This window comes from Chiloscyllium punctatum, chromosome 38 (assembly GCF_047496795.1).
Source record: "Chiloscyllium punctatum isolate Juve2018m chromosome 38, sChiPun1.3, whole genome shotgun sequence".
NCBI lineage: Eukaryota > Metazoa > Chordata > Chondrichthyes > Orectolobiformes > Hemiscylliidae > Chiloscyllium > Chiloscyllium punctatum.
The window spans coordinates 44,758,857-44,775,822 of NC_092776.1; the positions used below are offsets into that span (position 1 = coordinate 44,758,857).

Here is a 16,966-nt window from a genome sequence, read left to right on the forward strand (position 1 = left end):
GAATGCCTTAATCCAAAAGCTCCTTTCTCAAGGGCTACTTCTTAGTTTTCAGAGCTGCTTCTTCATTATTACTGTCTCATTTATTTGGTGAAGTTGTTGCATAGTAACAATATCCTCTATGATGGTATTGATGGGATTTAGGCTCACTCAGAAACAGTGTTAGAAAAATTCATTAATATCCTCAATAATGGCCAAATCTTATTAAATTTCAATCCACAACACAAGGAAAGCAACAACATCATAGGTACCACAATATATAAATTGTTTAAAAGCACCCACAGTTTAAAAACAACATTTTCAAGTTAATTGACACACTTGGCACAAGGACGGCCCCATCTTCATTTAAAAAATGTCTGAAAGAGAGACATGAAGTCACTGAGCATGAACGTCGAGAGGTGGGAAGACATTGCAAGCAATCGTTCTTGCTGAAGGCTGGATTTACGCAGAGGTCTAAAAAGAGGAGAAGAAAAGCTGAGCCTGCTGCTGAAAAAAGCGAACCCACCAAGACAACACCGGAGAACAGCGCCTTCAAGTGCAGTTGCTGTAGCTGTGACTGTAACTACCGTGTGGACCTCTACAGCCACAACAGACGTTGCTGTACCAACAAAGATTGAAACAAGACTTCTCAGGCACAGATCCATGGTCTTGCGAAACTAACAGATGCTACCATCACTGTGACACACTTGTACAGACAAAAAAAACCATCATCCTAAATATACCTTTGACAGACTGGTGAGGTTGCACGTATGATTTTTCCTCGTATATACACTAAGCTGGAACATTTTAATCAGCATTTACTACCCTTTTTAAAATTGTATCTGAAATCTTGAAGTCAGATTTAAAAATAGTAAATAACATTTGATACAAAATGTTCATTTCAGTAGCATCCACTACTTTATCCATTTGGTAGCTCCTGAACCAGTTCAGTTTTAAACTGGAAATGCCACATTCATTTGCAAAGAATTGATTCCTCAGAGATTGCAAGTCCCCCTGATTCTCAGTTGACTTTTTTTTGTTGATAGGTTTAAAAGTTCTTTTTTTCCTTCACAATCCATATCCTGCTTCCAACCTCCTCTACAGTCTTCCAGTGCAGCCTCCCTCACAGTTTCCCTCTTCCCCTTCTCTCTCCCCATACCTATTGCAGTGTCCTTCTCCACAGTCATTTGCAGTCTCTTCCTTCCTCTGTTCCCCCAGCAGCCTCCAATGTCATTTTTTTGCAGTTGCTTCTTACACCCTTTTGCAGCCCATTCCCCACATCTTCCTCCTCCACTCACTATGCTTGCATCTTCCTTCTTCCCCACTATTCTTTCAGTTTCCTCTCACACTCTCTTGCAGTCCTTTCACCCTCTTCTACACCTTCTTGTAACCTTCCCACACCCTTCTCAACAACCCACCTTTCTCATCCGTCCTGCAACCTCCATCCCTCCACTTGCAGCTTCACACCCCTCCAGCAGTCTGCATGCCCATCCCTCTTACATCTTTATCTTACCCCCTTACTCCTCTTGCATCTTTCTCTTTCCCAACTACTCCCTCTCCCATCATTCTTGCAGCCTCTTTCTCCCTATCTTCTTCAAGTCTACTCCTCCCATTGCATCTCTTGTAGCCTCCTTCTCCTCCCTGTCAACCTTTTGTAGCCTCCCTCTTCTATCCCACTTCTCTGGGATGTGCCTTCTCACAACAAAGAGAAAACCACACCTCCCCATCTTTTGTCTATCTCCCTGGCAAAAGATAGCTCCAGATCTGCTGGCAACTCCCTCATTACCAGTACTAGCTGTCATGCTGCTCCAATCATAGGCTATTTCTCTCATCCTTTTGCTGACATCAGCAGGTGTGGGAGAGAATCAGCCTGTGATTGGAGCAGCCCCAAATGTCATTCTATCTTCCCAGGCTTGTGTATAAACAGCAATGTGAGAAAAGTATGCAAATCTTTTGTCCTATGAGAATTCAGTGGCTCATCAGTTGTATCCATGTTGTCATTTGAGTTACTGCCTTATGTGCTCCAAACAAAATGTAATTGTCCACTTGTAAAACTGATGTCAATCTTGCTGAAAGCTGTATTGCTGAATGCACTTTACAATGCAATGCTGTATGTCAAGTTTATGCTAAGCTTAAGGAAGGATCACAGCAATTCTTCAGCAACCATGGCTCATGGAACAATCAATGTGTTCAGAAATTACACACCTCTGAAGTAGGTAGGACTTGAACTATCACTGTGCCGCAACAGCAGAGCTCCATCCTGCCTTAGAACCTATAACTTGACCACAAACAGAAGCAATGGATAAGTGCAATAAATATAATTCTATAACTATGTTAACTATTAAGCATACCATTGAGATCTTGCAGCAGTGCTGTATATTTCCCCATGGAGTGGGTGGGGAATGTACGTTACAATAAAAAATTGTCATGTTATGCTCCAGACCCTTTGGCATTCTTGGTAATCAATCTGTATTTTGATTGTTGCTCCAGATGACTTGGATATTTCAACACTAGTCTCTTCATCTATTTAAGCATCATTCATGAAATATGTGTTCATCACTTTTCCTTTCCTGTGTACAACACTTTATAATTTGTATATCATTACTTGATCCAAATAATTGCATAGTATCTGAATTGCCTCTTCCAAACATCACTACCTAGTACTACTGTTCATAAGAACTGTTGATTTTTCTATTTGCTTGTGTTATTTTTTTTCAAGATGGAAACCTGCTTTTTGGTTATGGAGTGAAATCTAGAAAGTTATAAGTGAAATAATTTTGCAAATTTCAAGGATCAAGAATAACCCTCAGTTAACCCCTCCCTTTCAGCAGTCATTCTTAGATTATTGTTCCTTTTATTGAAAATTAAATTTCAAATAATTTGTGTATTCATGTGCAGTTTTACAAAACAACCCTTTTAATATGCCTTGAGCATAACTGTTGCCAAAACCATGTATGCATAGAACATACAAAACATGCCAAATGTATTTTATTCTGAAATCTACTCTCAGAATAGCTGTTAATTTCACAAAATTGTCAACAAAATGAAATGTAATTACATTTAAAAACATTGTTTTATATAAGTTAATAACATCTGTAAAAGAGAGTTTTCCCTATTTGTGGTGTTGTCCAGTCATGCGATTCCTATTTGAGACTGTTGGACATTAACAGTTAAAAATATTTTGTTCACCTCAGCCAAACCATGTTTGAGCACTTTTCACAGTCTTGGAGACAGACAGTAATCTGGCAATTGGTATTATTTGTTTTTAGTGAAAATGTTGGAGTTGTTTTTAATTGCAAAACAATAGGCAGAGCTGTTGATAAAGATAAAGACGCTATTTGTTATTGCTGAAAACTGCATGCTTTTTGCAATTTGAGATCAGTAACTTTGATTTGTATATGATCAGTCATGATGGACTAATTTCAAAAGTAGATGAAAGCTTTTATTATCAATTAGCTGCTAATTGAGCTAAGAAAAAGTGGCATAAAATACCATAAGTTATCAAGTAGGGAACTGTCAATACTTCTTGTGATGGCTTGTCACAATTTCCATTTGACTTGTGTCTATTCAATACACCAGACTAAAACAAACTCATGGTAAATAAATATTGTCTTAAGCCAGCAGTTTAGGGATGAGAAAACTGTGCTTTTATTTTGCCTGAGCAGATCCAAAAGAATAAATCACATTCATACTTTCTATATTTTGGTTTTTCATTGTATCTTCCAAGTTTTCAAATGAGCTTGAAGTTTTTCAGTTGCAATTACTGTGATCCATTCCAGAGTTTTGGACTGGCATAAAGGCTGGGGGTGGTTTGGATACTTACATTGGCTGAAAGAGGGCTTTTTTTTGGATGTTTACATAATTGGGTTTATATGTAAGGAATTGTGAATGGAAAGTTCCCTGGCCTACAAAGAGGGAACATTCCAATTGCATAATTCAAGCATCATAACAATGGAGAGAGAGCTAACATGAATTTAGTGTGTGCTGACTGAATTTTGTAACCACTACAGTTTGATCAAAACATTCAAAGGAAGAGTTGTTTATTCCAGAAAGCAAGAAATAAAAAAAACCATCAAGAATTGTTTATGTTCAGAAAAAATTGGCAGCGTCACTGTGCTGAGTGGATTCATTATGGGAAGTGCTAGGAAATCCGCAATAAGATTCACTCTCTTTTGGATATTGAGTCTGCTTTTTTTAAAAATAAGTGCACGAAGACCAGTAAAATGTCCTGAAAGTTGTATATGTACTGAAGAAACGGCCCAATGTGACAACAGAAAATCGATTCCTCAGAGATTTCCCCCAGAGGTAGCTCATTTGTAAGTACTATGTCCAGAACTATGTATTTTGTTATAATCTGGATGTAAAAAACCTTACCAATATGTATATGTTTACGTATCTAAGCATGTAATTATCATACAGTAAATGGACTGTTTTGGTGTTGGATTTTTTTTGTTTGGAAGAAACATCAAGTATACTGATAGTTGTTTTCTTTATAAAACAATGTATGCCATTACAATCAAGAGTTATTTTAAATCAATATTGCAATTTTCAAATTCAACTTTGTTTGATATTATGTCAAATTTTGTTTTAAGCTAATATGGACCAGTAGAGTGAGATTTACTTGTTGCTGAATATCCTAGTTTGTTTTGATTCATGCAAGTACATTTTGTTTTCAGGTCATTCATGAAGTCTGGTTTCAGTGAAATTCCAGAAAGAAGCTTTGTGAATATAAAGTCCCTCCAGCTTCTGTGAGATCATTCTTATTTTGCATTTTCTGCTGTCATTCAGCAATGAATTATTGTGTTTTTTTGGGAATAAGAATTGATTATCTGATAACTGTTTAGCATTGCTGCAAAAAGAGATACTAGTGCTGAAGGCTGGGGCTAGATTGTTTTACTATTATTACTTAGGGTCTGATAACGCTACTAAATGCTATGCTGCCAGCCAATGGATAATGTGAGGTTTGCTGTTTACTCAGTGAAGTTCTTGTGATTTTCTGGAAATGTCAGAGATGTGATAAGAGCAGAGTCCAGTGAATAGTCAATTGCTGCCTATTATTTGTGAAACACTTTCTCTTTGTGAAGGTTTTAATAATCTTTAATATAAGATTATCAAAGGATTGGACACTCTGGAGGCAAAAAGCATGTTTCCGCTGATGGGTGAGTCCCGAACCAGAGGATACAGTTTAAAAAATAAGGGGTAGGCCACTTAGAACAGAGTTGAGGAGAAACTTCTTCACCCAGAGAGTGGTGGGTGTATGGAATGCTCTACCTCAGAAGGCTGTGGAGACCAAGTCTCTGGATACTTTCAAGAAAGAGTTGGATAGAGCTCTTAAGGATAGTGGAATCAAGGGTTATAGGGCTGAGGCAGGAACAGGATACTGATTGAGGATGATCAGCCATGATCATAATGAATGGTGGTGCTGGCTCGAAGGGCAGAATGGCCTACTCCTGCACCTATTGTCTATTGTTTTGTGTGTGGTGGAGAGAGGGACAGAGGTGGTGGAAGAGTTTCAGGGGAAATATGGACAAGCATGGAAGCTGCATCTTAGATACAGCAATCAAGAATCTAGTTGTAGAGTAACTGTCAATGTTCCAGAATCCCTATTGATGGAGGATAGAACTGAAGCTAATCTTTACAATATTTATTTAGAGTCATTACAAGTGTTACCCTCCATAATAACAACCAATGTCAGTCTGTCTATTTCAAGGGGCACAAGGGAATCTCCAACTAACGCCTGACTACCCACTAATAATAAATAGGCAATTAACAGATTCCTGTCCTGCTTGAAATAAAAATGAAACTTTATATGAAAAACCAACATTTCAGAACAAATTGAATGAAAAACCTTTATGTTCTACAAACAGCATAATGTTGCAAACAGCCCTTTCTCAGACCCTTAACAATTTATTGATGCATAAGCTTATTTTTGTAAAACAGGGCGCTGATGATCCACCTCCACCCAATTTAATCATTTATTTTCTCTACCCAGCATTTGTTTCAAGCCAGCAATGTTAATCTGAACCTTTCTTTGCTCTCACTTTTCATACAGTGTAGATTATTGCACAACAAATAGTATCCCACTCAATACATCTTCTCCTTTGGGTCAATCCATTGTGCAGAATCTCACTTTTTGATTAATAGCAGTTCTGAAGAAGATCAGTGGATTTGAAACATTATCTCTGCTTTCTCTCTACAGATGCTGCCAGACCTGCTGAGTTTCTCCAGCAATTTATGTTTTTGTTTCAGAATTTCATATCCATGCCTCCACAAGAGTCAGTATTTCAGCATTCTCTAAAAGGATGGTAATTGTTATTTAAAGTTATTCCAAAGGATTGTTACTTAAAAGTTAAACTGATATATGTAAAAGCCTTACAAATCTCATTTCCAATTCTACATTCTACACTTTTTAATTTCTCAGATTTTGCAGTACTATCCCATAAGAAATCATCAGCATGCATTATGGAAATGCCTGAAAGATTTCATTTTATGGATAGCAACAAAATATTTCAGAATTTGCTGTTAGTTGAATACAGTCTATTTTCTGCAAAAAGCTCTCACTAAACAATACCAGACCTTGGACTCATCATTGAGATTAAAGGTAAAGCTGCTATAGTCCTATCAGACCATAAAAAAAAGAGAGAAAGAGAGAACTGATGTGGTTTAACCTGAGGTTCACCATGCCTCTGGTGAGGGGGGAGCTTGGGATGGAGACTCCTTCATGGTAATATCTGTTGATGGGGGAATTGAACCCATGCTGTCTGCATCATTCTGCTTCGCAAACAAACTGTCCTGCAAACTAAGCCAACTAACTCCTTTACACAATGCCATTTGTTTAGTTCCTTAGATTTCCTTCTGGACCTGCTGCCAATTCCTGCAGAAACAGCAACATTTCTCCTTGAAAAGTATGGCCTGTCAGAAATGTCACTTTTATGTTGTTTGATACAAATGATCAAAAAGGATTTTTGAGATCACTTTACCAACTGTGGGAGAGTCCATTCTAACATCTGTGTCATTTAGTAGCTCATCAAAATTCCAAGCACCTCATATTACATTGATATAGTGCTTTTTATGACTGCCAGTTATCTTAAGGCACTTTACACCAATGAAGTCCTTTTTGAAGTGTAATTACCGTTGTAATGCTTCAGAAATCCCATCTGCAATGATTTTATCAGTATAAATCCACTTATATGGTACCTCTGAATGAACTTCCAACTCTTTCCAACTGTTTAATTAATTTTGTTTTGACTCTTTTATTAGTTTACTTCCAGCACTTCATGTTTGCGAGGAAGACTTATCGTTCTGTTCTGAAACTATTCTGTTGTCTTCAGTTCATTGATCTATTTAATCTACTGCCTCTATCTCCACTTCCATATTTGTCTGGATTACACCTACAGCATTTGAGACTCACACTACTGGAGATTTTTTTTCCACTAAAAGATCATTTTTGACTCAAGAGTGAGTTCTGGACCAATCCTTACACTGAGCATTTTTACTCTCCACTCTTGTCACACTTTCACATCATTCTAAATGTTTAACTGATGTTTTAACTTCCTAGAAAAAAAACAAAGAACTGCGGATTCTGGAATTCAGAAATTGTTGGAAAATCTCAGCATCTGTGGCAGCATCTGTGGCAGCATGTGTCAACCTACTTTTTCTGCACAGATGCTGTCAGGCCTGCTGAGATTTTCTAGCAATGTCTGAATTCCAGCATCCGCAGTTCTTTGCCAGACTTACAGAGGATTTTCCAGCAATTTCTGCTTTTGTTTTAAACTTCTTAGTATCTTTTTTCTAATAATCCCCCAATTGTTGCATCTCTCTGGAACATATGTCACCTGAGGACACTCTGTGGACAATTGACCTTTGTGTGTGATAGCTCTGTTAAGTGCTTTGATGACCCATGTTATCACTATCCTGCCTGTGATCTACAACTTATTTTCCTCAGAATTTACATCATAAAACACATGAGCGTTTAACAGATCATCTTTTTTCTAGGTTTCATCCAACAAGTCTAGTAGAAGGTCCAAGCCTTCATTATTATCCAATTGATGGGCATCTGTTTTTCAAACTACATACAGATTGTTTACATTTTTCAACAATACTGTTTCCTCTTTGATCGAAAATGATCTATGCTTACACAACTTCTTTGTTTTTCCAGTAGTCATATGGCTCAGTCTCTGAGGGCATCCAAGTGGAATCATAGCCTCATAGCACACACTTGTTTTCTGCTGTTTTCCACAATAGATTTCAGTTTGAAAATTATTTTTAGGTTCCACTTATCACTGGGTTACCATGTTCATAATTTCTGAATACACATTGGTGAGGGATCGAATAAGAGCCAAGCTGTAGACATGTACATGAATATTTAAGTACAGAATTATACACACACATCTACTAACCCCAGTGCATCATTATTTCAATGAGCCACCACACACTGCAGCACAGAGGAACTATAAAGAGGAGAGGAAAATCACTTATACAATGTATTCAAAAAGAATGGGCATCCAATGAACACAATCTGCCGATTTCTGAGCAACAAATCCAAACAAGCAGACTAAACTTGTCCAGAAACCCTAGTCACTCTCCCCTACATCAAAGACATCTCAAAAATGACGGCTGGACTACTCAGACTTCTTGGTGTCATGGTAGCCCACAAACCCACCAACACACTAAAACAGCAGCTAATGAACTTGAAAGATCCTGTACAGATATCAAACAAAATGCACATCATTTACAAAATATCTTGTAAGAACTGTAACAAACACTCCATTGGACAAACAGGCAAAAAACTAGCCACCAGGACGCATGAACATTAACTAGCCACAAAAAAGATATGATCCACAATCACTAGTATCCTTAGACCATAAGACCATAAGACATAGGAGTGGAAGTAAGGCCATTCGGCCCATCGAGTCCACTCCGCCATTCAATCATGGCTGATGGGCATTTCAACTCCACTTACCCGCATTCTCCCCGTAGCCCTTAATTCTTCAAGACAACAAGAATCTTACATACGGATGTGGAAGGATACCCCTTTGACTGGGACAACACATTCATCCGAGGACAAGCCAAACAGAGACATGCATGAGAATTCCCAGAAGCATGGCATTCCAACCGGAACTCTATCAACAAACACATCGATTTGGACCCCATTTACCACCCTCTGAGAAAAAAGAACAGGAAATTACATCACCACAGGAAATGACATCACCAACCCAAGGAAACCTGAACACAAAAATAGAAAGGCAGTCATAATATGAGTGCTTCACTGGAGGCTCAGTATGTTACCCAGTATGGTGACAAAATATCTGAAAATGAACCTTCCAGCTCAGTGAGCAAACTTACATCAAACACTGTCATCAGTTTGCATCTGCATTTATAGAAGTACAAATGAATTGTCCACTGTTTGCTAATAATTGAATGTTATTAAGCAGTTGGTGTACCAGCCAGGGTCTGAGGAACACAGCGCATATCTTGTGTCCTGCCTCCCGTCTTCTTTTTCATGGTCCAGCCACTTTGGAGATACTGAAGTCGCACTAGTCTGTTTATGATATTTATTAGCCAGTGAGCACCAGTGAATGCCAACTGCTTGTCATTGTATTTCAACCGCTGTATATTTCCTGAAGACATTGATTGTAACTGTTGATAAATTATAAGGATATTGTAGGCTTTTCTCTTTCAGTGTTCATTTTGTGCATCCTCCCCATACCTCCACCTTAATATCTACATCTATCTTTCTTTTTTTATTATTATTCTATCAAGCACCTTCAGACATATTCTGAGTTAAAGGTGTGGCATTAATGCTAATTGTATGAAATAAATTCTTCACAATTTATTGTATTTAGCCATCTTGATATGCAGAACATTTACCAGAAATCCACCAAGTGTCTGCTATGGTAATTGTCATCAAGGGTTTTGCTTTGTGAACCCGAGTGAGATTTCTCGCACTATTCTGTGAAATTTTCCTTATTACCTATGCATTATGCTTGTTTGGTCTCCAGCTCATCCCCTTGCCAGAAATACACACCCCTGCCAGAAGTCCTGGGATATCCAGTGCTGCCAGTCTGGTGCTGCTGTGCTTGATTCATTTATCTGAAGCATTGTCCTTAGGATGGCTGACAGAGGCAAGTTGGTACTCAGATTTGCTGACAGGAATATAAAGATTCTAGTGGATGGAGTGGTGCAGAGGAGGGCTTACTGGCAGAGGAAACCATGCCACCAGACCCTGTTAGCTTGGTCCGACCTTCCACCTGGATCAGTGCTATTTCCATTGTCCAGAGGAATGCTCAGCAATGCTGTAAAAAGATCAGTGACCTTCTGCACTCCCTGAGGATAAGTATAACCATCTTCTATCTGTTACCTTACACTTTATCTCTGTAACTGCACATACCTCCTATCAAAACTCATGGTATACCACCTTCACTATTTTATGCAGCATCTTCCTTCAATCACTGCCCCCCTCCAGTTCTTCTGTGCTATTAACGCTGCATGCTCTCTTCATTGCCTACTCACTCACTCTGAACACCTTGCACTTTATCTCCTACCTATACTAGTACTACAAGCTAAGCCAAGCACTTTTGTTTCACTCAATCCCTCTCTTTGCCTCATTTCATGAGAAAATGGCCCACAGTGGGGCAGAAACAGCAATGACAGGTAGCGAGGTGCTCAATGTTTGTCTCCTCACCGCATATGAAGAGAGGATCCTTGCCCTAGTTGGTGAGGACTGTGACTTTTCCGAAGGTGATGCCAAAAACCTCCATATCCCAGCAGCTAAGTAAGAATCATTGTACATTGTTTGCTGCTTTTCTCTACTGTCACAGTGAATGTATTCAACATGCCTGAACTTCTTTCCCCTTTTCTATGATGCATTTCCTCTTTTGTCTCTTGTTGGTATAAGCAGCATTAGCATAATCTTCGCAGTCAAGAGGACGGCTGCACAAGTCATCTTCTTCAGGAGTTAGTTGGTTTAGTTTGCACCCTCTGGCATGTAAACAACTGCCTTCATAGACAGCTGGTGGCTGCCATGGAGTGCCAGGTCCAGCATTCTCAGGATGTGCTGGATATATGCACTCCATTGCTCTAAGGCTACAGGAAAAAAAGGGTCTCTAGCTCACTTCCACAATCAGACAAGGTGGTGCCAATAGGCACGCAGCAGGAGGAGAAGCCACATACAGTGGCCCCTAACCCCAGAAGTCTCATTTCAGGACACTGTGGTGTGAACCAGGACTTCTACCCTCCACACTGCCTTCTACCCTCATCTTCTGGGAGTTCAAGTCAAGTAGGGTTCATGCCTCTGGGCAATTCACCTAAATATATCTGGGCCACAAATGCCCAGGACCGTCTGACCAACGCTATCAAGTCAGCAGGCTCCATGTTAGGGCAGGCTCCATCTATCCCAGCCGCAGACCCTGGTTTGTAACAAAATGTAGTGGTAGCAAAAAGAAGAAGACCTGAGGAGACATAGGTGGCATGAATGAAAAGTCATTGTAACTGTGCTCCCACATCTGTAAATATATGTTCACTTTTCATCATCAGCTGAATGAATGAACTTTGTTTTAGCTGCAACTACAAGAGTATCTGACACAAGTCATCCTTAGTGCTACATGATGTTTTATTGTCCAAGGTGTCACATAGCAGCTCCTGTGCTATGTGAAGGCTCTGGACCTTGGAAGCGGTTGCTGTTTTGGCAACTAGGTTGAATCTTTGCAGGCAGCAACAATATTTATGCACAATAGCCTTAGGTTGGATTAATTTGTAATGTTGTTTCGTATCGTCCAGAGTGCCTGGGGCAAGGATTATACGCTATACAGTGGGTCAGTGTGTACGTTTCATATACAGAACAACCTCGATTATCTGAACGATACGGGTGGGGAGTATTTTGTTCGGATAACTGATCTGATTGTAGCATTTACAGCACTTTGAGATCTTGTTTGGATAATCTGCAATTCAGATTATTGATGTTTGGATAACCGAAGTTGTTCTGTGCAGCATTTTATGAATGCAGATGTCTTTCACCTGTACTGTGTGTCTGTTTAATACTGTTGCCCTTTGAAGAGCCTCATATCACATGAAAGTGCAGCCCCTTCCCGCACAGAATGAAACACAAACCTCACCTACTCCAAGTGTGGAAGTAGCCATCTTCATCTCCTTTGTGCATTTGCTATTTGGATGAAGATAGAGTGGTCTACTTCACAGAGTGAATCATAGACTCAGCCTCTCCGTTGAGGTGATCCCCCAACCTCTCATACTACCCCTTCTTGTTAACCCCAAAAGCTTTGATCTTCCCCACATTCTCATCCAACCCATTTATTTAACTCTTCATTTCCCTACTTTACCCCTGAGCCCCAGGCATACCACATCATCATGTTGGGCATAGTAATACACTGTCCCTCAATTGAAGCCAAGGTTGTGTAGATGTTTAAGAATCTCCTTTCACATTAGCCCTATCTCTTCTATGCTTAATTGTCTCTCCACCCTACATCCCACTCCATCCTCCATTATTTGATGATTTTGCTACCTTTACATTTGTTCTCCCCTCTGCATCCCAACATGCTGCCTCCAGTTCTTGCAGTTGAGTTTCCCAGCTTCTCTACTGCAGCAGTGCCCCTTGATAACCTGTACCCTTGACATTTAGTGGGCAGAACTCCAGGACTGACCATGGTTCACCCACTTGACTGACTGGGATGTACAGCCCCACCTGATGTCTAACCAGCCCCATTACTGAAGTGCGTGCAGTTCCTTGACTGATTGCTGTGAGTGCCTGGACTGATTGATCTGGTTCCATATTACTGACTGTGACCCACTCCCTGGACTGTGGTGATATGGATTCCTGACTATGATCACAACAAGCAGTCATTTGACTCTGTCCAAGCCCCTGGACTGGTAGCCAACACTGCCATTGACTTACTGAGTCTGGACTCCCTGAATAAAGGCTGCTTTCCTTGAATTGACTAAGGATTACTCCCTATTGACATTGAGCCATGGCTATTTGGTTAATGTTGATGCAATGTATTTACTATGTACATCACTGGCTCAGGATGTAGGTGTGAGATTCACATGGTATAAGGACATACAGCAACATGTCCCCCTATTGACTGATCAGTGCTGATAACTATGACAAGCTCATAAAAACATACTACTGCAAATGCTGGAGATCTGAAATAAAACAGAAAATACTGGAGAAACTCAGCAAGTCTGGCAGCACCTGTGGAGAAAGAAGCAGAATTCATGTTTGGTGTCCAGTATGACTCTTTTCAGAACCAAGACAAGTTGCCTGGTTTTGTGTCTGTGCTAAACTGCCAACTGAGAGGACTATGAGACTGAGAGAGTAAAGCACAAGCAGTCAAGGCAAGTTAAAGATGCTAAGACTATGCAAGCAGGTGCAAAGTGAGTGAGTGTTAAGAAAACAAGCAAGATACCCTATCCATGAGATGGGTGCCTGTCCCTTTGTGCAACTGTCCAGATAACAGTGTTACAATTAAAGTTCCTGGTGCCCTCTAAAGTGAAGCATTGAGGTCCAAAACTGTATTGTAAGTGGATTGGAGATGTCCCATGAGAATGGGGTAAGGTTGGTATGTGCCCCATGACAGTGGATTTGAGGGCTGTGAACAGTCACTGCTAAGGAGCATTTAGATGTTAGAATAGAGCCTGAGATGTTAGAAAAGAACAGACTAAAATATCCTTTATTGTCACATGTACTCCAGTACAGAAGTATAGGAGTACAGTGAAAGTTTATTACATCAACTCTTATGGAGCTATTTTAGGTACAAAGTACATAGGTATAAATCTTAGATACAGTAAGAGGAATACAAAAAGAAAAGTCGTTGCATTATTTTACGGTGATTCATACAATAAGTTAGAAATATGACATAGTTAAAAGCTTAGACATTACAGGTGGATAAGCAATTTGCAAATAAAGATTACATTGCAGCAGCTCACCAAAGGTGTGCCCATGCCAGAGCCCAGTCCAGCAATTGGACCTGCTCTGCTCCAGGCCTCCAGCCTGTTCTCAACTGCTTCAAGGAAGTTTTCTCCAGGTTAGTACTGCTGCCTCACAGCTCTAGTGTCCCAGATTCGATTCCCGCCTCAGGCGACTCTCTGTGTGGAGTTTGCACATTCTCCACGTGTCTGTGTGGGTTTCCTCCGGGTGCTCCGGTTTCTTCCCACAGTCAAAAGATGTGCAGGTTAGGTGAATTGGCCATGCTAAATTGTTCATAGTGTCAGGTGCATTAGTCAGAGGGAGATCTAACACTCACTTCCCTGTGACTGCCTCTGCCCTGGGATTCGCTCCACTCTGGAACTCACTTCCCCATGATGGCATCTTCTCTGGGCTCACTTCCCCACAACAGCCTCCGCCCCGGGGCTTGTCAGCGCCAGCCTCTGGTCTGGAGTCTCCCTCTGAGTAAGTCCAAGTCAAAAGTTGTAAAAAATTCACAATAGGAGAAAAGAGAGAAGAAAAAGGGCAGAGCAGAGGAACTCCAGTGGGAGCATCTTACTCTGCTGCCATCTATTGACTGCTTTTCAAGGTGGAGACCCAGAGGAGCATGCAGCAAGCTGAAATTGCCAGATACCTGCTCTGACTAGCATTTTGGGAATTGTAACCATCTAGTTTCTATTCGGCAGATGGGAAAATGTGAAACTATATAAATAATTTGAGATTCAAATAATACTGAAATGCTAATACATGCAAGTAGGCCTCTTGCTGCTCACTATTACATTCCTGCCCAGTGTTCAACAACTCAGTTGGTAAATGAGATGTTTTGCTCTCAAGATCAAGAATCTTATTTCTTCTAACGTCACCTTATTTTCCCAATCGCATTACCAATGCCCTCTGTTAAAGGGCTTGGGAGATTCTGCTCAATGTTTTAGCAATGGAATAATTGAAATGTAGGTAACATTAATGAACCCATGTCATCAAGACATTCACATTAATTTGTAATCACATCACTCATTCATTTCACATGCTATTCATCCAGTCGTTCTGAGATTTCTTAAGACTTATGGATTTGATCAATAGTGGAGATAATTTAAATTTAATTTTATTGGGGTCAAACAACGCTTACATCAAATAGTTTGGATGTGCAAACTTGATTTTAATGTTTTGATGAAAATAATGTTGTTCTTGCACAAAAATGTATAATGCTACAATTTCTGGATTCTAGTCATTATCAAAGAAAGCATTGTACACTGGAAGTGTACAATGGATCTAGTGATGCTGAATCTTCAGTTGGAAAGCTAAAAAGTAGCAACAGCTGCTAATTTAGGCTCCATTCAACTCTGCTCTTGATGTGAGCTGAATGAATAAGCATGAGATGCCTTGAGGGTGAGAGAAGATAATTCTACCTGGCTGGTCCCAAATGTGATTTAACTGATCTGGAAACATGCTTCACATTTGCTGCAGTAGTGTATGGCTCGGTGAATAAAAAATGCACATGTTTCAAGGACAACAATCACAAAATTTAAACAAACTAATACCATCAAAAAGTTTAAGAATTGCATACAGTATTTTTATACTGTTTCAGACATTTGGTCAGGGAACACTGATACACTGTCATATTTCATAAGGTTGACTGTTTTGTCCATTTTAACTTGGTCTTGGTGTAGCTCTGAACTAAGAATAGATTTCTTTTGAAAGCCTGTCACAGGATTGGCTAGACCAGTAATTTTCACTCATCCCTAATTACTCCTGTGAAGGTGATTCTGAGCTACTTTCTTGAACTGCAGTTCACCTGGGAATATGTATACCCACAGTTCTGTTGGGAGGGGAGTTCAAGGATTTTGATTCTGAGACAATGAAGGAATGATAGTACAGTTCCATGTCAAAGTAATATGTATCTTAGAGGATGGTGGTGGTGTTCCCATGCACATGGCTGCCCTTTTAATTGGTAGACGTCATGTGTTTGGAAAATGTGAATGATATTAAGCTTAAAATTGTGTACAGTTTTATGAACTTTAATCAATTGTTAACTTTTGACAGTTTGTTTACTTCGAACACATTTTATTCAATTGCTGATGATGCATTCAAGGGTCTTGATCATCTGAAATATCTGTAAGTAGATGTTAAATCTTCCTTCTGGAATGGAAATTGGACATCTTGCAATAGTATGATCGTTTGTGAGATCAAAATGGTATAACACAATTTTTTTTTTCCAGTTTTATAGAAAATAATAAAATCCAGTCTATTTCAAGGCATGCTTTCCGAGGCCTCAAGACAGTTTCTCATTTGTAAGTATGTTACTGTTACTTAATTTGTAAATCTTTTCCCATGTAACATTGATTCTTATATTTATAATACAGTGGTGCCTTGGAATCTGACTTTAATTCGTTCCAGGAGGCTGTTTGGATTGCGAAAAGTTCGGATTCCGAAACTATTTTCCCCATAAGAAATAATGGAAAGTGAATTAATCTGTTTCTGGACCCAAAAAAAACATTTTCAAGACACTTTTAACTGCAAATACACATGGTTAAGGTAAAATAAGATGAGTAAATGACCTAAATATCAAGTAATTCTAATAAAAGCAAGAAATAAATGTACTAACATGAAAATAACTTAATTTACCTTAGTGAGGAGTGCTAATGGTGAATGCACTTATTTGCTTCACTGCTCTTCTTGGGTGCCATGATGAATGTACAAGGGTGATAATTTAAAAAACCAGCACAAATCAAGGTGAAAACATGAGGTAAACTAGTGATGGACACACGAGAGATGCTTTCACGACTACTTCCCAGGACGAACTGAACAAACAATGTGCGACCTGAACGGTACGTGGTATTCGGATTCTGAAAATGCGTTCAGATTTTAGGGCAAAATTTTCTCAAAATAATTGTTCAGATTCCAAGTTGTTCGAACAATAGGGCGTTCAAATTCTGGGGTCACCACTGTAATTAGATAATCATTGCAATCATTAGGTGAATGTTTCACCTTCACTTAACAATTTACATTAAATTATTTACAATGTTGTGAGAACGTGCTGAATAGTTCCTTCCTTTC

At 39.5% G+C, this 16,966-nt stretch overlaps 1 protein-coding gene across 2 annotated transcripts in view; it reads left to right on the forward strand.

Moving 5' to 3' along the window:
• The first annotated feature begins 3,922 nt into the window (after positions 1 to 3,922).
• Positions 3,923 to 16,966, forward strand: part of lgi1b (leucine-rich, glioma inactivated 1b) — a 33,333-nt gene continuing 20,289 nt past the window's right edge. Inside the window, exons 1-4 of one of the 2 annotated variants that reach the window (XM_072557761.1) lie at positions 3,923 to 4,292; positions 4,653 to 4,724; positions 15,953 to 16,024; positions 16,129 to 16,200. In XM_072557761.1, coding sequence (XP_072413862.1) covers positions 4,108 to 4,292; positions 4,653 to 4,724; positions 15,953 to 16,024; positions 16,129 to 16,200 — 401 coding nt within the window. In that variant the 5' untranslated portion in view covers positions 3,923 to 4,107. The other variant, XM_072557762.1, reaches the window with a different exon arrangement.